The 22,953-nt window shown below is 43.4% G+C and overlaps 1 protein-coding gene across 3 annotated transcripts; it reads right to left on the reverse strand.

Moving 5' to 3' along the window:
- Nucleotides 1–941: 941 nt before the first annotated feature.
- Slfn8 (schlafen 8) lies at nt 942–19,627 on the reverse strand. 3 transcript variants are annotated; one of them, NM_181545.4, is made up of 6 exons: nt 19,394–19,627; nt 18,730–18,845; nt 15,470–16,539; nt 12,182–12,316; nt 2,874–3,597; nt 975–2,706 (listed from the first exon to the last, which is right to left on the reverse strand). In NM_181545.4, the coding sequence occupies exons 3-6, from the start codon at nt 16,530–16,532 to the stop codon at nt 1,896–1,898; spliced, it is 2,733 nt and encodes a 910-aa protein (NP_853523.2). In that variant the 5' UTR covers nt 16,533–16,539; nt 18,730–18,845; nt 19,394–19,627; the 3' UTR covers nt 975–1,895. The 3 variants fall into 3 exon arrangements, with proteins under 3 accessions (XP_030101914.1, NP_853523.2, NP_001161215.1); XM_030246054.1 differs by lacking the exon at nt 18,730–18,845 and having other exon boundaries at nt 942–2,706; NM_001167743.1 differs by lacking the exons at nt 2,874–3,597; nt 18,730–18,845 and having other exon boundaries at nt 19,394–19,539.
- Between the last annotated feature and the right edge of the window lie 3,326 nt (nt 19,628–22,953).

Here is a 22,953-nt window from a genome sequence, read left to right on the forward strand (position 1 = left end):
AGAGCACCGGAACTCTGGCAGGACACGGATTCTGTCCCACTCCCCTCTTTCCCCAACACCCAAGAGCTCTACAATTAGCCCTCTATTGGATATGAAATTGGTAAAGATCTTTTCCCAATCTGTTGATTGCCGTTTTGGCCTATTGATAATGTCCTTTGCCTTATAGAAGCTTTGCAATTTTATGAGGTCCTATTTGTTGATTCTTGATCTTAGGGAATAAGACATTGGTGTTCTGTTCAGGAAGTTTTCCCCTGTGCCCCTGTGTTCCAGACTCCCCCCCCCCCCCAACCCTTTTCTCTTCTGTTAGATTCAGTGTGTCTGGTTTGATGTGGAGGTCCTTGATCCATTAGGACTTGAGATTTGTACAGGGAGATAAGAATGGATCAATTTGTATTCTTCTACTTGTTGACAGCCAGTGTAACCAGCACCATTTGTTGGAAATTCTGTCTTTTTTCCCACTGGATGTTTTCTATGTTATCTTCTGCACCTGATATTCTCTCTTTTATGTCTAGTATTCTGTTGGTGATGCTTGCATTTATGACTCCTGATCTCTTTCCTAGGTTTTTTAACTCCAAGGTTGTTTCCCTTTGTGATTTCTTTATGGTTTCTATTTCCATTTTTTATCCTGGGTGGTTTTGTTCAATTCCTTCAAATGCTTATGTTTTCCTGCAATTCTTTAAGGATTTTTGTGTTTCCTCTTTAAGGTCTTCTACCTGTTTACCTGTGTTCTCCTGTCTTTCTTTTTCTCTTTCTTTCTTTCTTTCTTTCTTTCTTTCTTTCTTTCTTTCTGTCTGTCTGTCTGTCTGTCTGTCTGTCTTTCTTTCTTTCTTTCTGTCTTTCTTTCTTTTAATACTTTTTATTAGGTATTTTCCTCATTTACATTTCCAATGCTATCCCAAAAGTCCCCCATACCCTCCCACCCACTCCCCTACCCACCCATCTTTCTTTCTTTCTTAAAGACTTTCTTTTTTTCCCCTTATTTTATTTATTTCATGTATGTGAGTACACGGTCCCAGCCTTCAGACACACTAGAAGAGAGTATTAGATCCCCATTAGAGATGGTTGTGAGCCACGATGTCTTTTCTGGGAATTGAACTCAGGACCTAAGTCAGTGCTTATAACCACTAAGCCATCCCTCCTGTCCCTGTATTTCTTTAAGGGAATTATTTATGTCCTTCTTAAAGTTCTCTATCATCATCATGAGATGTGATTTTAAATCAGAGTCTTGTTTTTCTGGTGTGTTGTGGTATCGATGGCTCACTGTGGTGGGAGAACCGGGTTCTGATGATGCCAAGTGGCCTTGGTGTCTGTTGTTTATGTTCTTGCTGTTGCCTCTCATCATCTGGTTCCTGTGTCCGGAGGGTTCCAGGTGCGTACCTCTGAGCAGGAGTGGTGGACTTACCTGCGCTCACAGGCTTGTCCACACTTGTGGGAGGCCAGTTCTTTCCCAGCGGTGTTTGGGTATTGAGCACTGTGGCACAGGATCAGCTCCAGGCACAGACCCCAGTACTACTTAATATTGTGTTTTTAGTCTTTTTCTTTAACTGTATACAATATTTTCATAAATGTTTTCAACAATTTAAAATGGAAGTCTGTTTTAAGATTTGGATATGACTTACTGTATTGAGTTGTCTTCATCTCTGGTTTCAGTCCTTATGGTCTCAACGTTCCCATAGCCTATGTCATGTGTACATTGCCTTGCCAGCCTTCTCTCCAGCTTTGTTTTCAGCCTCAGTTAGTTACGATATACACATTGGTAATTTTTTTCCTACATGTGTCAAAACTACAGCACAAGGTTTTGTTATATCTTTATCTTTCTTCTTGTCCTGAAGGACCTCGACTTGATTTAACTTTCTCATCATCAGGGATTGAACCTAGGTCCTCATACATCCCATTCAGCATGCCTCCGTTGAGCTATGCCCCTCAGGAGTTGAAAAATACAGGATATATAGATGTTTCATTGCTCTGGAAGCCAGGCAGAGCAATAGGTTGTGGGAAATGGGCTGCTCAGTTGCAATGGGATTGATACCAAACACAATGCTTCTTTCCAGTCCTGAGAATCGACGGATGCTGTCAAACATGTTAGAATCACAGAGATACGCGTGATTCATCTCAGATGCTCTCCTCCTCTTCCTCATTTCTCCGAGGAACATAGACTCATAGGTTTTCTTCTCCTTATCTGTGCTGAAAAGCACTGCAATATCTTGGAGAGAATAGCCTTTACGCAAGAAATCATAACACTTATCTGCTACATAGATTACCATGTCTTCCAAAGTGAATTGTTCAGTTTTAATGTTGCCTGATACACTTTGGGACCACTTAAATTCATGGACAATGTTTAGGGACTGTCGGGGGATGCTGCATGGAGGGTTATCTCTGATTTTTTGCAACTCTTTTTGTAGGAACTCAGCTATTTTATCTCCATTGCGTACTACTTGTGTGAGCTCTTCCCTTGGATACTGGCGTGAGAAATCTGGGAGGCCACTCTCCTTCAAATGACTGGTCTGAAAATAGTCTAGAAATATCCAGAACATTCCAGGACAACTTTTCACTCTTCGAGAGATTGCTTTTGCCTTCCCATACCAGTTTCCATCCTCAGTGCGGAAATTCTGGGCTTCATCAACAATGATGTGTTGGAAACTGTTTGTCTTAAATCTATAATTCATGAAGGTTTTCCGGGTCACTGCCTGGCAGATTCTTTTTGCCCTGTAATAGTGAAAAAGACATTAGGTGTTTCTCTGAGTATGTCATAGTCCCAGCAACACAGAACTGCTATCTCAGATCATTTGACTGACTAGTTCCCAAGAACCAGGGTAAGAACAGAAAAGTTCATCTTAGATTGAACACACCCATACAAAGATCCAAACACTTACCGGATGAAGTCCCTCAATGGCTGATTTTCACAGATGTAGAGGATACTATCTGTTTCACAGTGAAATGTGTTTCTGATCTTTTCCATGATTTTCATGGCTATGATTGTCTTCCCTGAGCCCGGCAAGCCATGCACAAATAGTTCTCTGGTTTTGCGGAGACTTTTTGAGAGAATCTCATACTGTTGGGCTGTGAGAAGATTCAAAATTTCACAGCCAAGCTGGTCGCTCAAGAAAGATCTGAAGTTGAGCAAGACAATCACAAGGGCCTGCAGCAAGTCCTGCATTTCCTGGATGTTTGCAAGGTTATAGGAACTTGGGTAATTAATAGGAGAGACTGAGCCCCCATTGGTCTCAATATTGTTCTGAGAACTCAGGCAGAGAACCTTGGTCATGACACACACTCTCCCAGTGTAGCCACCAGTGTTCACCAGCTTCTGCTTCAGAGTAAAGGCAGTGTGGTTGCAGTAGTCCTGACCCTGCTCATCCTGCTCCCCAAGGATGGTGTAGAGGATTGGGGGGCTATTCTGTGCAATCAGCAGAGCATCACAGATGACTTCCTGCTTCTCCTTCAGGTTCAGGTCCACAGCCCAGCTTCTATAGAGGATCAGCAAACCACAGGAGAAAGAACGTATTTGCTGCTTTACTAAACCCTTTAGTCTCTTATGCTGGGAACACAGCTCCTTCCAGAGAGATTCAGGAGTATACTTTAAACAGTCTGGTGACACTATACATGAAAACAATAGACAAGATTTCAAATAAATATTTGTATCATTTTGAACAACTCCCATATTACGTTTCAAATGGAGAATTAAGTAGGTGACCAATACTTCTGCAAGATTTTTGTCTCATATGCTTTGCCTGGGGAATCTATATCTATATCTATATCTGTATCTGTATCTGTATCTGTATCTGTATCTGTATCTGTATCTGTATCTGTATCTATCTGTATCTGTATCTGTATCATCTATATCTATATCTATAATCAACTCTGTTTGAATGTTAACTGTCTTTTTGGCCCTACATGCTTGCTTACAACGTCTTAGCCTTATTGTAAAAGTACTAGCTTAGTTTAGAGTTCTGTGGGAAAAGTTGCTGCCTCTGTAGGTAAGTACTACCCCTCGTTAAAAAACAAAAAATATAGATTTTGTGGACAGATTCCTAGCAACCCTCTCTGTTCTATTCCTCCTGCTGAACTTTTTACCTAGCCAAATCCTGCTTTGGGAACAGGTGCGTTCCACCAGATACAAAGTGAATCTGTGTCATTCCCCTCCCCATATCCTGCTTCTACTGGGTATGAAATCTGCCTGTGAAAAATAAAATTTGTCAGCTTGATCAATCAGACTTTCTGTCCATTCTTTGTGTTTCTTGTTCCCCAATTCTTTCCACAGGTGGTTCCTCAGACTCTGTTAGACTGTCCCATGGGTCGGGACAAATTCACACTGGAAAAGAGACTCTAGGGGGTCACAGAGAAGAGCACGCCACTCATCATTGGAGAGTAGGCCTACCCGGTCGTCTTGAGAAGCGCCAGAGAGTGACTTCAGTTTGACATGAAGCCACAGTCCTTCCTGCCTTGAGACAGTCAGGGAGGAAAAAATAATGTGGTGCAGATCTTAGGAAAAAATGTGGTGAGATATGGGTCAAGAATTTTCTAAGCAGTCACTTTTTGTGATAGGGCTTAAGGAGTCACTCAAAACATGAGGAACTAGGGTTAAGAAAAGGGAAATAATAACATTTTTAGATTTTGTGGGAGAATCTCCAAGAGGGGAGAATTGATGAGAAACGCTGGTGCAGAGTTGGTGATCCTTTCAAAGATTATTATGAAGCATTTGGACCTACAAAAATACCTTTTACTGCCTTTAGTTACTGGTCCCTCATTAATGACATTCTTAGAACCTCCCCTGAATGGCCAGATTTCCAGCATTTCGTGTCTGAGGGAGAGCGATCCCTTAAACTCTGCCTCTTCCCCTTGCCCTCCTTCACCTGTGACGTTCCTGGAAGAACAGTTTCTTAAAGAACCTGTCCCCTGTCCTCCTTCTGCTAATCTTGTGACTCATACACCTCCTTTGTACCCTTCAAGAGGATCCTTTGTCTGCTCCACCTTCTGTGGCTGATGGTGTTTCAGATTTCCCCACTCCTGCTCCTGTCTCCCATGTGCACCTATAGATGCTGCTGTACCGGAGCAATGTGTCTTCTTTCTGGTGGCAGTGAGTTCCAGGGCTAGCTGTGTATCCCCTGTATAGGCTAATAAAAGTCACCAGGGGGAACTGCTTGCGAAGCAATTTGAGCTTCTATGTATTGCCTTTAGAGTTTTCCTGATTTTTAGCAGCACCCTGGGATTTTTGAGTTTGATGAGATTTAAAACCTCTGCTCTGTAAGCATCCTCCTCCACTGCTAACTGGCTGAGCCAATCCAAAAGTCCCTTCCTCCCTTTGGCTCTGTCTGCTGTGGCTGCTTTTCTCCTGCCCTAAGTTCCAGTCTGAGTGCTGCCTGAACGCTCTGCAAACACCCTGCTAGCCAGTGGACAAGTGCCTGCAGTTTTCTGAGGTGAGGAGCAAAGTGGAGGCCGTTCCAGTCCGTCCAGCATGGCGCAGGCAGTCGTGTAAGTTGCTCACAAACCGGGGTACACGTGTGCCTCTTGAGACCTCAGTGGAGACCATAGCAAAGTCGCAGCCTGCAGGAAGGAGGTGGCCTGGGGACTCAGGGACAGCCTTGACTGTCCTCCCCGCCTGGGCCGGATCACAGTTAAGAAAAAGTTGGGTAAGTGGAGACTCTTACAAGATCTCCATGCGATTAATAAAGTTATGATTCCTATGGGAGCCCTGCAGCAGATAGGTCAAGCCATTTCTTCCCAAACCTCATTTCAAATTTATTACCCTGCCCCACTTTATTTTATAGTTTGTGCTGCAATATATACTCTGGTAGAGGTCTTCTGGCACAGACCCGGACTCCCACCAAAAAGGGATGTCCTTTGTAAGGGTATATCTCCCCTTAAATCCAAGTAAGATTTTGGCAACCTATTATTCCTTGTCTGCTGCCCTAACTGTCAAAGGAAGAAAAATGTCCAGACAGTATTTTGGCAAAGGTCCTGATATTATCATTATCCCTTATACCTCAGATCAAGTTGAATGGCTTCTTCAATCTAATGATGATTGGGCCATAGCCTGTGCCTCTTTTGCGGGCATTATAGATAATCATTATCCAAATGATCCCCTTATACAATTTGTAAAGATGCATTCCTTGGTTTTCCCCAAAGTTACCTCCAAAACTCCACTCCATGATGGCACCTTGGTGTTTATAGATGGTTCCTCAACGGGCAAAACTGCCTATGTTGTACAAGATCGGGTTACTTCAGTGCAGTCCCCATATTCCTCTGCCCAGCTGGTGGAATTGTTTGCAGTTCTTCAGGTTTTTAAAATTTTACCAATGATCCCATTTAATCTGTATACTGCTAGTGCTTACGTGGTTCATTCTATTCCTGTCTTAGACACATTCACATATATTAAGTCTGCTCCCACCGCTTCCAAATTATTTGTGGAGATCCAATCCCTAATCATTAAAAGGACAGTGCCATTTCTTGTGGGACACTTGAGTGCCCATTCTGGCCTGCATGATCCTCTGTCATATGGAAATGCCCTAGCCGATGGGGCCACTTGAGCAGCATTCCCCACCTTACTTGATTCCATAGATTTGGCTAAACGGGCTCATGCTTTGCATCATTTAAATGCCAAATGTTCAAGATTTCTAGAGATCAAGCAAGAGAAATTGTTAAGTCCTGTGGTGGATGTGCCACTCTGCTGCCAGTTCCTCACCTGGGAGTCAACCCCAGGGGACTCATTCCTAATGAATGATGGCAGATATATGCTATCCATTTTCTCTACTTTGGAAGGTTAAAATATGTGCATGTTACATTTGATACCTGCCAGTTCCTCACCTGGGAGTCAACCCCAGGGGACTCATTCCTAATGAATGATGGCAGATATATGCTATCCATTTTCTCTACTTTGGAAGGTTAAAATATGTGCATGTTACATTTGATACCTATAGTGGATTTATACACGCATCTCCCCATTCTGGAGAGGCATCACATGACGTGATAACACATACTTTACAGTGCATGGCTGCCATGAGAAAACCACAGATTATTAAAATTGACAATGGCCCCAGTTATTCAGGAACCAAGTTCCAACAGTTTTGTTCCCAGTTTGACATTAAACATGTCACTGGTGTTCCCTATAATCCTCAGGGCCAGGGCATCGTAGAATGAGCCCATCAGACTCTAAAAAATATGCTTCAGCGGTTGACTGAAGTTACAGATGCTTACTCCCCCTTGACTCCCTGAAACAGGCTCAATCATGCTCTCTTTGTTCTTAACTTCTTGTCCCTGGATAATGAAGGTAGGTCAGCAGCTGACTGCCTGTCGCATCCTAAGTCACGAGATTCTCACGCACTACTGTGATGGAGAGATCCCCTTACTGGACAATGTAAAGGACCAGATCCCATCCTTATATGGGGACGAGGGTCTGCTTGCATTTATGACAAAAAAAAAATGCTGGCCCAAGATGGTTACCAGAGAGGCTAGTAAAAACTGTTATCCTGTCTGTGTACAGAATGGAGCAATCATCCCCTCCTGAGACAAATCTTATTTCTTTTCCAGATCCTGCTCCAAATGAAGATATTCCCGATCCTACTCCTGATCCCGTGGCTAACCAGAATGACCACCAACCTTCACCTGCCTCCACCCAAACCTCCTAGTCATAGACACCTCCCTTGGAATTATACTTGGATGGTCCTCTCAGAGAGAAATGATGTTGTCTGGGCCACTCCCAAGACTTCCACTAATATTTGGTGGCCAGCCAGCCTTAGCCCCAATCTTTGTAAACTAGTGCAGGGAGCAGAGGTCCCTTGGGGTATTGAAGATCAGCCAGATTTATATAAAGCCCCAGAGATAATGTGCCCAGCACCCAGAGTTATAAGCCTCATAGTTTTCTTTCTTTAATTTTTTCGTATTATTGGTCAGTTAACCTGGCTGGGAAAATTCCATTAGGTGAACCTTACTTCAAGATACAGATTTTTATGTTTGCCCAGGGCACCACTGTGGCCACTCCCTCCATCATAAGTGCGATGGCAAAGCTGATCTTTATTGCGCCAGCTGGGGTTGTGAGACCTCAGGGACGGTTTATTGGAATCCTACGACTCCCGGGATTATATTACTCTCTCCCGAACATTTTCACACCCCCAGAATTTTTTAGATGTCAAACCTCTCTGTAAAAATTCTGACCATGTCACCTTGGGTTGGTGCCTCCCCCTGTCCATTACATTTACAGACCATACTAAGTCCATAGATTGGGAGCAGGGTTTCTCATGGGATCTCCACCTTTATCAATCAGGCACAGATACTGGCCTCACCTTTATCATTAAACTCCTTAAAGAACCTGTTTATGCCAAATTGCCAGTTTTTATTGGTCCCAACCCTGTTCTAGTCCCCTATCCACAGCCACCCAAAAAACCTGACCCTCCATCTTTTACAGAAACTGCTCATATCTTTACCTCAGAAATTTCTCTTGCTCCCATAGCCAATCCTCCCCCCTTCATATCCTCACCTTAGTGAATCAAACCTTTCTTGCACTTAATGCCACTTCCCCTAATCTTGATGATTGCTGGCTGTGTTATCATTCCCTGTAGTCTTCTCTCCCCCAGCCTGAAACCTGCTTGCTCAGGGATGGAGGTTTTTGTTCATTTGTTCTGCCACGCCCACTGCTGGACCGTGCCGTTTTGTTGTTTGGAGCCACACACATTCTCACCCTGCTACTGAACTCTGAGATTATTTGGCAGGAATCAGGTCCCCTCCCCCTTCCTTCATAACTGAGTGTCCACAACAGTAAAATTGAGCTTTGATCAGAGTGACTTTGACTTGGCTTCGTTTTTTCTTCCGCCCGTCTAGTTCTTCTCTTACAGCCCGAGTTGCCATCTCAGTAGAACCGTTCGTTGCGAGCTGCTGGCCGACCGCAACAATTCCCAACCACCTTTTTATGAAGGTATTGCTCTTCCTTGCCATTTTATCCCTGCAAATAACTCCCACCATTGTCGCTGGCAACCAGGAATGTCGAATGGTTTATCTCTCTTTCAGGTCTCGGGATTGGGCCCTGTGTGACTCATAATCCACCTCCTCCACAGTATGCCCATCTTTGCAATGTTACCCTTGCACCTGAGATTAGTATCCAATATTTAGTTTCTCCAAATGATACTTGATGGGTTTGCCTTGATGGCCTTACCCCGTGCCTCTCAGCCAGTGCCTTTTCTAGAGAAAATTCTGATTTTTGCATTCTTGTGCAATTGGTTCCTTGATCGATTTATTATCGTTCAGAAGAAATTTTTCATTTGTGGGATCGGTCTACTGATTCCTCCCCTTCACTGGTCCACCAGGGAAGAGAGCCCCTAACTGCCATCACCATTTCATCATTTCCTAGGCCTTGGTGCTGTGGGCACTGGGACTGGCATCTCCCCATATGTTCTCTCTAAGTCTAGGGATCAAGAACTCAGTGTCACCATTGACAGAGACGTCCAGTGTCTACAACAAGGTATCGACGACCTCACTGATTCCCTCTACTCCTTAGCTGAAGTTGTCCTACAAAACCGCAGAGGACTTGATTTACTCTTTTTATAGCAGGGAGGGCTGTGTGTAGCTCTTAGGGAAGAATGTTGGTTTTATGTAAATAAGACAGGGATGGTCAAAGAAAGCATGAAAAAAAGTCAGAGAACGTCTAGAAAAAAATGACAGAAAGAGAGAGAGAGAGAGAGAGAGGGAGGAAGGGAGGGAGGGAGGGAGGGAGGGAGGGAGAGAGAGAGAGAGAGAGAGAGAGAGAGAGAGAGAGAGAGAGAGAGAGAGAGAGAGAGAATAAAAATTGGTTTTCAACCTCTCTGTGGTTGTTAACCCTACTTCCTTCCTTCCTGGGCCCTTAACAGACTTACCAACTTTGTGAAATGTCAGATAGATGATTTGGCAGCAAAACCTTTCTAGGTGCATTATCATAAGTTAGCTATGGAGGACCAAAAGACTGGAGATGAGGTTGTTATTCCCTCCAGGGTGTTCCCAAAGGCCATCTCTGCCCAACCTAAGAAAGGGGACTCCCGCACCAGGAACAAATAGAGAGGGGCCACCCAGAACCCCCTCTGACTGGCAGATTAAGTTCTTGCTTGGGCTGTGAGGCAAAGCACTGCAAGGGAATATAAAGCAAAAACTAAAAATATCTTTCTGTGTTCCCTCAGGGACAAGCCTGACTGCATAGGGGTTGATGTCCAAACTATCCCCTCTCCAGGAAAAAGGCATCAGGACAGGTATGGCCCCCATGCGTCACTGAACAACACCAGGAGGACCAGAGCCATTACAAGATCCCCTTTAGTCACTGGAGGTCAGGCCTCTATCCCTGCCTTAGCAAAGAATAAAATTGCCACGCTCCTTCTGTACTAAAAGGAAGGGAAGCTGTTGGGAGTGACCCTGTTTGAATGTTAACTGCCTTGTCAGTCATACGTGCTTACTTACAAAGTCTTGGCCTTATGGAAAAGTACTAGCTTATTTGGGATTTCTGTGGGAAAAGTTGAGGCCTCTGTAGGAAAGTACTACCCCCTAGTTAAGAAAAATAGCTATAGATCTTGTTGGCAGGTACCTAGCAACCCAGACTCTTCTGTTCCTCCTGATAAACTTTTTACCTTGCCAATATCCTGCTTTTGGGAACAGGTGCGTTCCCCCAGAAACAAACTGAATCTGTGTCATCCCCCTCCTCATATCCTGCTTCTATTTGGTATAAAACCTGCCTGGGAAAAATAAAATTTGTCAGCTTGATCAATCAGTCTTGCAGTCTGTTCTTTGTGTTTCTTGTCCCCCATTCTCTGCACAGGTAATTCTTCAGACCATGTTCGACTGTCCCGCTGGTTGGGACATATATATAAAATCTTATAGGTCTTTTGCTTTTTTATTATGGTTTCTGATTTTGTGTTCTTATGGGATGTGTGTGTGAGAGTGTATGTATGTGTATCTCCTACATATGTGTATGTGTTTCTTATTCTTTTCCTTAGGTTCCTTTCTCGCCCCCTTATTCCCGCTATGTTCTATTCCTGTTTGTTTGTTTTAGTCACCTGCTTGTTTTCTAACGATACAGAAGATATAAAGGTGTGGAGTTGAGTGTGGAGTAGGAGGTGGGGAAAGATCTGGGTGGAGTTGGGGGAGGAGAAATCATGATTAGAATATATTGTGTGCCAAAAAAAGAATATATTGTGTGAAAAACTCTATCCTCAATAAAGAATAAATTTATTAAAATATTTAAAAATTGGGAGGAGACAAAAAATTTAAAAAATAAAGAGTACTAAGCCTTATGTGTAGTCTACATGAGACAAGTAGGAGAAATTCCATCTGTATATATCCCCATTCAGTCATATCCCTCCAAACTGATGGAAAGACATTGTTCTCCTCTTATGTTATAGTAGTATGTGCAAACCTAAATGTAATTTATTGAGCCTAAAGAAATATTTAAAACATGCAGTCATTCTTACATCAGATTTCTTTGTGGAAAGTTTAAAAACAATTCTGGTAAGTTAATAATAATAAGAATTTAATATAAATTAATTTTGAAAGCAAACCTAAGGTCCTTCTAATATATCGATTACTAGAGCACTAATAAATGCTTATACCATACACAGGATGTCTCTGTATCAGATTTGATTACTAGATCTCAAGTATGTTCAAAGTGTGAAGCTAAAGAAGCTATTTCCTACCTTGAGAAACATGAATCTTTTTCTAAGTTGGAATTTTTTGACACAACCTAGGGAAAGTCTAACAATATCCTTGGTCTGAAATGATTACTTTGTACCAAGATTAGACCCTGGTGCCTCTGTCTCACTACTTTCTTTCAAGACAAATGACTAATGGCTTTTCAGTGGCCTCTGATCTGCCCTATGCTTTCCCTCCATCCTTAAAAGCTGATTAAACGGCCAATTCCATCACTGTGGTTCCCAGGCAAGGCTTTTGCTGTGCCTGTTCTGGTCAGTGAGTTCCAGACACAGGATCAGATCCTTAAGAAGCTGCTCCAAGTGCATTTGCTTAGGCCCTGCGCTGGAATGATATGTTTTAAATCCCTGGTGGGGGACTCGGCCTCTGCATATTTAACTATCAGACTTTGGTAGCCCCATGCTAGATGACTTCAAGAGTCATCTCATTCCCAAGAAGTTTATAGCACTGCCACGACATAACTACTTTTTAACCAAAATTAATAAATGATCTCTTTCTCTTAATGGTAAAAAATGTCCATTCTTACCTTGAAATAAACGCTGCTGCAGGTCAACTTTATGCTGCAGTCCTTTTTTAGAATACACTGGTCTGCAGTGTGGGGGGCTGTTGCATAGACTCAGCTGACATTCAAAATCTTTAGATAGATCTTTGGAAGATGCCTCTGTGTGACACAGTGAATGAAAAGAGTTAGAATAACAATGAGTAGGTTCTATTCTGGGGGTGGGGGTTGGGAGTTGGATGGACATCAGAAACCACAAAGAAAGGAAGCTGAAACTTGATCCAGAAGGTAATATAAGCAGCCCTGGTGAAGAGACCAGAAGTCCTACCCATGTCAGAAAGGCACCATCATCAAAAGCTTCAAATCCAATGGGAGGATCTGGGGAAGCAGGGACCCCTCTGGCATCCTGGGTAAGTGGTAGAGAGGAGGACCATTTTGTCAATTCTCTGGCTGGCACCTTGATTGAGAACCACTGGTTGGTACTAAGCTGGTTGGTACCCTGGGATCCTGACAGTAAGAATCTCAAATCAGGGATTCTGGTGTCAGCCTGCTACAGTTCAAGGGTAAGAGACAGTTATGAAAGATAAGCATGCCAAATATTTCAGGTAGCAGGAAGCTGGTCACAGAAAGTGAAGGTTGGGAATGGACAGGTGGCTCAGAATTCAAGAGCACTGGCTGATCTTGGAGAGGACCAGGGTTCAGTTCCCAGCACCCACATGGTGGTTCACAATCATTCATAACTCCAGTTCTGAGGATCCAATGACCTCTTCAGACTCTATGAGTACACGGTGCAAATACATACATGCAAGAAAAAGTTCACACATTTAAAACATAATAAGTGAAGGGGTAGTGGGTTGTAGCCTGCCCTGGTTAGTATAAAACTGAGCCCACAACCTGAAAATAATTGAGGGTGTGGTAGGCATGAGATTGTTAGAAGCACTGGCCCAGCCAGCAGTGAATAAATATGTATGCACTGTATGTGAGTGCATTGAATTTCATAAAATACTTCCAGGAACTAAGGGCCAGGTGGGTCAAGTTTCAAGAATGGTGAGTGACAATTTCATCAGCAGGCAAACCATCCTTTACAACTACCGCCAGTGATGGAGGAAATGACAGCCCCTATATCAACGTTTTCTTTTACGTCTGCTCCAAGTCTTCTCTCTGTTCCTTCTGTTCCCCAACTCAGCTCCTTCTAGCTTTGAAGTCTGAACAAAATCATTCCTCCATTGCTTTTGATCCCGCTAACAAGCCCCGCTTTGCTGGTTTCCACCCACAGCTCCTTCTCTTCCTCCAGCTCCTTGGTCTCCCCTTCTCCCTCTCTATCAACTGGCTCTCATCAACCCACCCTGGCTCCCTGGATGTTCTCCCAAACTGATGGGCACTGGATCTTCTCCTAGCTGAAATGCCTCTTCCTCCAGTGGGTGCGGCTGCCATCCCAATTTGGCGCCGCGGATGACTGCCAGGTCTTATGACCTGTGCCTGACTACCTCATTATCTCAGACTTAGCCACATCCCAGCTGCCTGCACTGCCCAGATGCCATGCCTCGTCAGCTGGCCTGAGGTGTCCTCACTTGCTGTGAACTTATGGACTGTGTTATGTGACTGGGGTGATTGGGAGGAGTCAGTAGGGTATGTAAGGTGTGTGCCAGGGTTGTTGGGGGGGGGGGAATTCCTGTTCCTGTATTGTAATGCTAAGTGTTCCTGAATAAACCTGCTTGAAGAAGGACAACTTGGTGTTGCTTCTTTCCTGCTGGTTGGGGTGGATGCAACACTCCAAGAGGAGTGCCGCTTCTGTGTCAATCAATCAGTTATAGTAAAAAACAAAATCCAACAACTTCAAACAATTCTCCAAAAATGTAATGAACAACTTGATGACTCCAGCCCCTGGGCCTTTAGAGATTAGGGAGTTGGATAACTGCCCTTCCTGACCCCTGCTTCTCATTTTCCTGTTATTACTAATTGCACCCTGATTTATCAACTTCTTCTGTATGGTTCTACAGCAACAAAAAATCTCTAATCAAACAATCAATCAGTTGTTTTTAAAACAAAATCCCAAATGTTTCATTTACCAAATGACAATTTAGTAGCCAGACACTGTGGTGAAATCCTGGTAGCTCAGAGAGCCAGAGAAAGCACCCATCTGACCTTTCTACTCCACCCACATCCGAGAAGAGAAAAGCTCCTTTCCCATGCTGGCTTAAACACCCTTCAGTTTAAAGACCCTCCTTTCTCTCTCCTCTGTCTTCTGTTCACTCCCTGTGACGTGGTTGCTTGCTCCAGGGTCTCCTAAGTCTTTCTGGGTATCCAGCCAAACTCAAAGAACAGAGATGTTTGCTCTGGAGACAATTCCAGGTGAATTCCTCCTCTGCCTTGTGCAAAGTTAATGGGCTTTTTTTTCTTCTCCAATCACTTTGGGTTTTTCTTCCAACCATGCTAAGTGCTGAAGGGCCCAGCTTTAGGGTTCATTTAAGCAATAAGAACTGCATTTTACTTTCAGATTTCATTTTATGATTAATTTGCCCTCTGAATCAAATCAACTACTGGGAAAAAAATCCAAGTTGTTCCAGGAGCCACGTCACCCTGCTAACAATCACAATTCTCCAGGCAAAGAGCCTCTCCACTCCTAGCAACAAGCAATCATTTCTTAAGGAGAAATTACTTAATGTCTAAAGTAGATTGATTAAGCTAGCGACAAGTATTCATACCAAGCTGAAATCATTACTAGCCAATAGAACCTCCCACATTCCAGATCCAGGTGCTCCCATCCCCCTTCCTCACTCAGTGTCTCAGTGCCTGCAGCCCTGTCATCACTAACAGACATTTCCACCATTGCCATGGTTATGTATATTCATTATTTATGTGCTCAATACCTTTTATAAAGTTTTCACCATAATGGCCTGCTCTCTCTCTTTCCAACCCCACTCACAGGCAACTCATTTGCATACCACCCCCAAGGTTTGCATGGTGTGGTTTTGTGGCATTTCCTTGGCCATCCTCTTTTGTCACAAAACCCTTTCAGTAGTAGGATACAAAAAGCAATATATGCCAGATTGTGGTAGCATAGGCCTTTAATCCTAGTACTTGGGAGCAGTGACAGGTAGATCTATGTGAACTTGAGTCCAGATGTCTAGAGAGCAAATTTCACAAGAGCCAAGGCTACACGGAGAAACACTGTCTTGAAACCAACAAAACAAAACAAAAAGCAGAGAAAGCCAACTTCAGTGGGTGTAATGAACTCAGATTTCCAGAGTGTGAAGGATACAGAGGCACTCAAGAGAGGCAAAGGACAGAGAAGAAAAACCTCTCTCCTCTTACCTGGGCCAAAATCCACCATCATGCGTACCCATTCCTCAGTGTTCAGTCTGTAGACACCTTTCTCCTTGTCTACCATCCATGAAATGGGAGCCTCTGAGAACACTGCACAGCAGAACGGCTCTACTTTGATCACACAGAGATAACCATACAAATTTCCCTCTTGAAACACATCTATGACTCTGGTCTCATAAGACACCTTGTCCTTGTCTTTAGATGAACAAAAATGGAAAACTGGCACCTTGGATATTGTTTCATTCGCCACAGTTTTCAAAGAGTCACGGTCAACGTTGTCTTTTGGGCATCCCAAGATGATTCTCTTATCATCCACTCCAATGAAAAGATAGCCTCCCTGGGTGTTTGCAAATGCGGAGATGTATTCTGGAATTATGTTTTTCATATATGCTTGGACGTGTTTGGTAGAGAATTGTTTAAACTCTATAGATGTGGATTCAGAGAAAAGCAAGCATTGGCCATATTCAAGTTTCTTACTTTGGAAAATTTCAAAAGCTGGATTTGATTCAAGGCTGTTCTGACACATGGCTCTCGGAATTTTAGCCGGTGGAGCTCCGTCATCAGTAGGCCTGTATTTGATACATGCCTTCTTATCTTTCAGAAATTCAAATGCTTCTCTTGAATCCATGGCAACCTTAGAAGTTATAGATCTACAGTACAGAGAAGAGCCCAGGCTGCAAATTCGAGGCTTAGTAGAACCATCTTCAGGCCTGCAGCTCCAAGATTTAACAAAAATGTAGAACTGGTCCTCTTGTTGCTTGGTCTCAAAGAAAGCCTGCATATTAGGGGACATAATAAGCTCTCTCAAAGACTTTTCCAAGTCCTGTCCCATCTCCACAGGATGCTCACTCTTGTTAGTCATTTGCATAGCAATTAATCCTCCTCCAGAGTTTAACAGAGCACAAGCAGCCTCTGTAATTCTTGTCTTCTCCAGCTTTCTTTTCTTTGAGTCCATTTTATTTCTATCTTCTTCTCCGATAGTCACTTCTCCTGCGTAGATGGTCAAGTCTGGGCACGACCATTTCACTGCTAAGGAGGGATGTGTCTCCATGCTGATCCTATAGTCAAACAATCCAAACATTTGTTTTACTTTTACTAAAAACTTACTTCTCCCATGCACACAATTCACTCATCTACGTATTGAAACATATTTAATATGAGGTAAATATATTCTGTCAGAGCAATAAAATATCAAGTAAGATAAAAATAGTCCTTTCTCTTTAGAAACTGTTTTGAAGGGGCAATCAAAGTAGAACTTATCATCAAATGTGATATGGGTTATAGTAGGACAAACAATTGATGGGGTGTCTAAACTAATTTGGCTGTTAACCTGCGATTCAATAAAGCTCTCAGGAGGAGACAATGATGCCTAGGTACCAGAAGTGTCAGGATGTAGCCATTGTCATTAAGGTACAAGACCAGGAGGAATCAATAAATCCAAGGGTGTGCCATGGAGTGAGATATCACAGCTTGGTATATATTTCTAATAAATTAAGAGATGATGGAAGAATATACTTGAAGAAGATGTCGAAAAAAAGGTGAAAACCCAGAGGTGGGAGAAAGGAAGAGGAGTATGGTGTTGGGCATGGAGCTCAAGGGTAGATGCTGAGATTCTCCAGGTATCTAAACTGCTGACCAGAAATGCACACTGAGATTAGGAAGTCTTATTCAATGATGTAGGGAAATGCCAGGCAGTGATGGTGCACGCCTTTAATCCTAGCGCTTGAAGGCATGCCAGTAGGATCTCTGAGTTTGAGGCCAGTCTGGTCTACAGAGTAAGTTCCAGGACAGCCAGAGCTACACAGAGAAACCCTGTCTGTGGGCAGGAGAAGGGGAGGGTGGGGGATGTTTGGTGAAATGACATAACTTTTAACTTTAAAAAGTTCCCAGATTCTTTGGCTCATATATGTCAATAAGCAAAAGTCTATGAATTGTCACAATGGATTGAGAAATGAAAAAAATGAAAACTAGGTACAGAAAAGGCCACTAGATAGACTTACTAAAAGAGAGAGGGAAAGAGAGAGACAGACAGAGAAAGAGAGAGAGAGAGAGGCACAGAAAAATTTGTATTAAGAGAAATTGATAGTTCTCTTTGCGATGGGAATATTAACAATATATACCATGGAGGAGAGAGAGCCAGCACAGAATGAACTTAAAGATGGAGCAGGAGGCTGAGGGACTGAAACAACAGAATCCTGAGCACCAAGGTTTGGAAATGACAGTGGTCCATGAGCTGGGAAAAGGTGAAGAAGAGGAGAAAGGCAAGCAGTGGGCCTGGTAGAGGTTAGGTTACAGATGTCTGTATGTCTGTACATCTCCTGCCTGGTGCCTGGTCAGAAAAGGGCTTCAAATTCCCTGGGACCAAAATTATGAGAATTGCTCATTGCTGTGTGGGTGCTATGAATTGAACCTGGGTCTTCTGCAGGAACAAGAAGTGATCTTAACTGCTGAGCCATCTCTCCAGATGTATATAATTGAGGTTTTTTAAGGGAGTAAAATCCTAAAAGTGTCATGTGACCCAGAATAAGGCCAGACTAGAGGATGTTTGCCAATGTTGAAGGATTGTAGGGGCTTGTGGGACAGCTGGTCTATAGTAATGGCACCATTCCCTGAGACCTGCAGAAAGGTGATCTTGTCTCCCTTATACAATCATATAAACAGTCGGTGAAAGATTAGGCCTCTGATGACTGTGTGTAGAAAGTAAGAGTGGAACACACAAGACACTAGAAGGGCTGGGGCAGTACACTGGGCAAAACAAATTGGGACTGGCCATCTTAGGCAGAACTGGGACAGAAAGGAAACAGGCTTTAGAAGGTGTGCTATTTGAGAAACTGAAATCCCAGGGTCTTAGGCTCTTTTCCATAGCTTCTGGATTATAAACCCTGGGTGAGATAGTAGCTATTCTATTTCTGCCTCTTGGCTCATTGCTCAGTTAAAGACAGTATCTTAGAGAGAGGGGTCGCTCAGTGGCATCTGCAGAATCCCTTTCAACATTGTCATTTCAAAGCTGAACCTTGGGCCTAAAGCTTGTACTCTAACTTGCACCTACTAAGAGTAACAGGCTCTACCAGCTCAGAGACTGCCTGTTGAGATTGCCAGCCAGAGCAAGCCAGAGTGACAGAGACAGCCTCCCTCCCCCATCCCTTCACCCATCTGGGTCCCCCTTCTCCTGTGCTGGGCTGGTCAGTCTCTCACCCACTGGAATCATCCCCTTTCACTCCCAGGCCCCTCCAGTCCTCAGCACCTACTTTTAAAGGAACGCGTCGCCAAGTCTGAGAAAATATCCGGGTCTTCAGACAGGAGAGACACAGTGGTGCCACCCTGGCTTCTGGGCTGCTCAGGTCCCAGTTCTGGTGTGCTGGACCTCAGGGAAGGTGGAGGGGAGCTGAGGGTCTCACCAGGTCCTGGTTGCTCCGGATCCCAGAGCGCAGAGCGCGCGGAGGTGGCGCGGAATTCCAGCCTTTCCTTTTCACTGCCTGACTCTCCACCCACCCTCTCCCGCCCGTGGGCAGAGACCAATAGGAAGCCTTCTAAATACTGGAAAGCTTGAAACTCAGAAACTAAACTTCAATAATTGTGAACCTGAGCTATATTGGGCGTTCGGATTGTTCTTGGTGTTTTTAGTTTCTTTTGGTCTCTGCTTTCTCCCCACTTCCTCTTTCCTCCTTGCTCGTCCTAAATGCTAGTGTTCCCTCATGGACCTATCTGTCTGCATCTATATACCGACTAATCAATCTGTTTATGGGATCTTTTCATACAAATTACACAAGACAGGATAAAATTTTTTCAAAAGGAGATAAGCTCTTCTCCAGCCCCTTCCCTCTGGAGCTCTTCTCCAGCCCCTTCCCTCTGGAGCCGGGCCTCCCATCTTTCCCTGGCTCCCTTGAAGGTCACACCTGGACCCTCACTCACCACTTCCAGTGGAGTTCTCTTGATCCCTGTTCCCTGGCCACCTTGGAAAGCAGAATTTGGAAACAGACAGGAATGTAAGTCTCCCTTTCTTTCCAGAAGCCAGCCTCCTGACAAGATCCTTCTGGTCTGTGGCCGGGTAGTGTTCCACTTGTGGACTAGTCACCTGCCTGTGAAGTCCAGAAAAGCAGCCCTGGTTCTACTGTGAGTTTGGCTAGCAGTGGTAACAGCGAACTGGCTCAGTTCTTCTTGTGGTTGCGTTACTTGCTTTTGGGGAAAACGAAACTGCTCAAATTTTCTGGCCAGCTGCAGGCATGCTGCCAGATTGAGCTCACTTCTGGTTTTGAAGGATCTGACTGTCTTGCTGTGTTTCCAGCTAAGCCCCCATTCTTAGCTATTCGTGGGCCTCCTCACTGTAGCAAGGACTTATAGCCTTCTCAGCCTGAAGGGGTTCCCTGCTGTGGAAAGGACAATCAAAGAAAACATAATATTTCATATAGTGGGATTTTTTTAGGGTTAAGCAAATGTATAAGAACTCTACCGAACAGTGTTAGAACGGTGGCATAGCTAGAAGAGGAAACACGAAGCGTTCACTCACTGGAAACTGAGCTTAGGTAAGAAAGGAGCAGGTTATATCTGTGAAAGCTTACATCTGAACTTATGATCCTTTATCGTGAAGTCTGTAAGAAGTCTGGCAGTCTTACCTAGTTAAATAATGTACTAATGAGCACACACAGTGGTGGATTCCCTTAGGGTAAGGAGCTACGTCTGTTTTCTAGCTGTCAAGCTACAGTTACCTTAGCTATCAATGGAGTCAGAAATCTGAAAATAAAGTATAATCTAGGAGTCATGTATTAATTAAAATGACAGAGTTTCATGTACGGTTCACTACATAAACAGCTCCCAGGTACTTGAGGTCTCCATGGCATCTTGGGCAGAGTCAGTCTAGATTTCAAGGCCAAAAGACAAAAACCTTTTTTTCTGTGGAGTTAGATATGTGTGAAATGAGAAATGACCCACCTTGGCTTAGGCAATATGAGGCATTTGACTCTCAGGGTATCCTGTTTGTCCACAGTGTAAACCAAGCCGTAGCAGCAGCCAAGACTAGTAGACTCTTGTGTCCTTTTTTCCTTGGAGAACATAAAAGATAACTCTCAGGCTTTGGGAGTCTCTGTCTGTCATGAGCTTAAAAATTAATACATTTAGCAGATTTCTGACAAGTTTGACAGTAGTCTCTATTGAGCATATCTGAGTTAGACGACCTGTGATTGCTTAATTACTTGTTTGAGAATGTACTAGCAAATAGGGTACACTATAACTTAATGGCAGTTAAGAAATAAGGGTAAACATATATTTATAAAAGACAGTGATCTTTAACCTCATATTGTTTACAAATCATTATTTACTAAGGCAGGATAGAACAAAAACCTTATCTTGTTAAGTGACTTTGACAGGTTGTATCAGTAGATAAAAACACATGAAGAGATACACACCCAAAGAGACAAATGACAGAGTTTTGTCTAGTGTACACATGGCTTCGAGTTGATGTGGACCAGAATGGAAAGAAATCAGAGGGCTGACAGCAGTGGCTTGAGGGCGTGGTGGGGCCAGGGGCGAGGGGAGGTCAGAAAGCAAGTGTGTTAGGGCAGCTTCAGGCCAGTGCCACAAGTGCCACGTGTGGGTGCTCAGGCTGTGCAAACAGGCCAAATGAATAGGGAAACAGAGGAGCCCCAGCTCTAGGCTGCAGACTATGGGCAAGCAGAGCTGATTCCCCAGGAAAAAAACTGAGAATGAAATGGAGAGCATCAGACTTAGGAGCTGGGGAGAGGCTCTAGGGATTGGCATTGTAGGAAATAATGTAAAGAGAGTAGATGGCTCTTTATAGGCGCAATCCCACTCCTGATCAGCACGGGAGATTTGACTTGCTCCATTTCCAACCCCGGCTGGTTCACAGAGTGGGAGACAGGTGCATGCTTGTGTGCACCAGGCATGCCCATGCTCTGGCTAGGACAGGAGATGCTCATCCTGAAGCTGGAAGACCAGGAGGATCCACAATAGCCCAGATAGCATACACTTCAAGGGAGTGGTTCCCTCCCCTCCCCTTGCCAGTTGTCCCTGCTGTCCCATGAGATGGCAGCAGCAACAGTGGCAGTTGCATTGCAGAAGGGGCTGCATCTGCAGCACCAACATAATCAAGCCTGACAGGGCCTTTATAAACCCCTGTCTAATGTAATTTACAGTCATTCTCTGGGAATGCCAGGCATGGACCTGGCCATATTTAATAAAGCTTGCTTCAAACTTGCCTTAAAAACTGAGGTAGTGGTCTCATTCTTGTTCAGTGGGACTAACAATGCTGTAGCAGTAGCTGAGTGCTTTCATCTTAACCCACAATCACAAGGACATAGAGAATTGAGAATGGCTTCTTTGTTGTTTTCTTCTTCTTCTTCTTCTTCCTCTTCTTCTTCTTCTTGTTCTTCTTCTTGTTCTTCTTCTTGTTCTTCTTCTTCTTCTTCTTCTTCTTCTTGTTCTTCTTCTTGTTCTTCTTCTTGTTCTTCTTCTTGTTCTTGTTCTTCTTCTTCTTCTTCTTCTTCTTCTTCTTCTTCTTCTTCTTCTTGTTCTTCTTCTTGTTCTTCTTGTTCTTCTTTTTCTTGTTCTTCTTGTTCTTGTTCTTGTTCTTCTTCTTCCTCTTCCTCTTCCTGTTCCTCTTCTTGTTCTTCCTCTTCCTCTTGTTGTTGTTGTTCTTCTTCTTCTTGTTCTTCTTCTTCTTGTTGTTCTTGTTCTTGTTCTTCTTCTTCTTCTTCCTCTTCCTCCTCTTCCTCTTCCTTTTCTTTTTCCTCTTCTTCTTCCTCTTTTCCTCCTCATTCTCCTCCCCCTCCTCCTTCCTCTTCTTCTTCTTTTAAACATCGAGTGGTACAAAGAACAGAGCTGCAAGGACACTGCTGAATTCAAGTGCACTCTCACCTTCCATTGCCCTCTTAATCTGGCTGCATCCACGGTTGCAGAAAGCTGGAACTTAGGTGGAAAGAACCAGACTATCCAGTACTGCTTTTATTTTCTTCTAAGATTCTTTTAACCAAAGTTAATCCATCATAACTTTGAAACACAGAATGTTTTCAGGCTATTTTTTCTGAAAACTGGTAATAAACCTTGAAAGTCAAAAGGACAAGGCAATGATTTCAGGTTATTAAAAACATTTTTTATTTAAAAAGTTGAGGTTTCTGAGTGTGTTATGAAGGTCTATAAGGTTTATACTCCTAGAAATTAGGAGGTAAAGCAAGAAGGTCAGTCATTCGAGGACAACCTCCACTGCATAGTGAGTATGTGACCAGCCTGAGCTATAGGAGAATCTATCTAAAAACAACAATAACAAAAAAAGTAAAGTATCAAATTACATTTTTGAGTCAGTTTCTCTTCCTCTCTTTTAAACATAGACCTTAAAGACAAATTCAAAAAAATTTTTCTTTATTTTAAGCATTTTAAAAAAGATTTATTTTTTTATTATTCATAAGACCACTGTAGCTCTCTTCAGACTCACCAGAAGAGAGTGTCAGATCTTATTATAG

Source organism: Mus musculus, chromosome 11 (genome assembly GCF_000001635.26).
Source record: "Mus musculus strain C57BL/6J chromosome 11, GRCm38.p6 C57BL/6J".
Taxonomy (NCBI): Eukaryota; Metazoa; Chordata; class Mammalia; order Rodentia; family Muridae; genus Mus; species Mus musculus.

Coding starts and splice junctions, on each gene's coding strand:
- Slfn8 (XM_030246054.1), bottom strand. CDS start 16,532: ATGGAGACACATCCCTCCTTAGCAGTGAAATGGTCGTGCCCAGACTTG. Junction 12,317..15,469: donor GATGGTGGATTTTGGCCCAG/GTAAGAGGAGAG, acceptor TGTGTCACACAG/AGGCATCTTCCAAAGATCTA. Junction 3,598..12,181: donor GCAGCAGCGTTTATTTCAAG/GTAAGAATGGAC, acceptor TTTCATGTATAG/TGTCACCAGACTGTTTAAAG.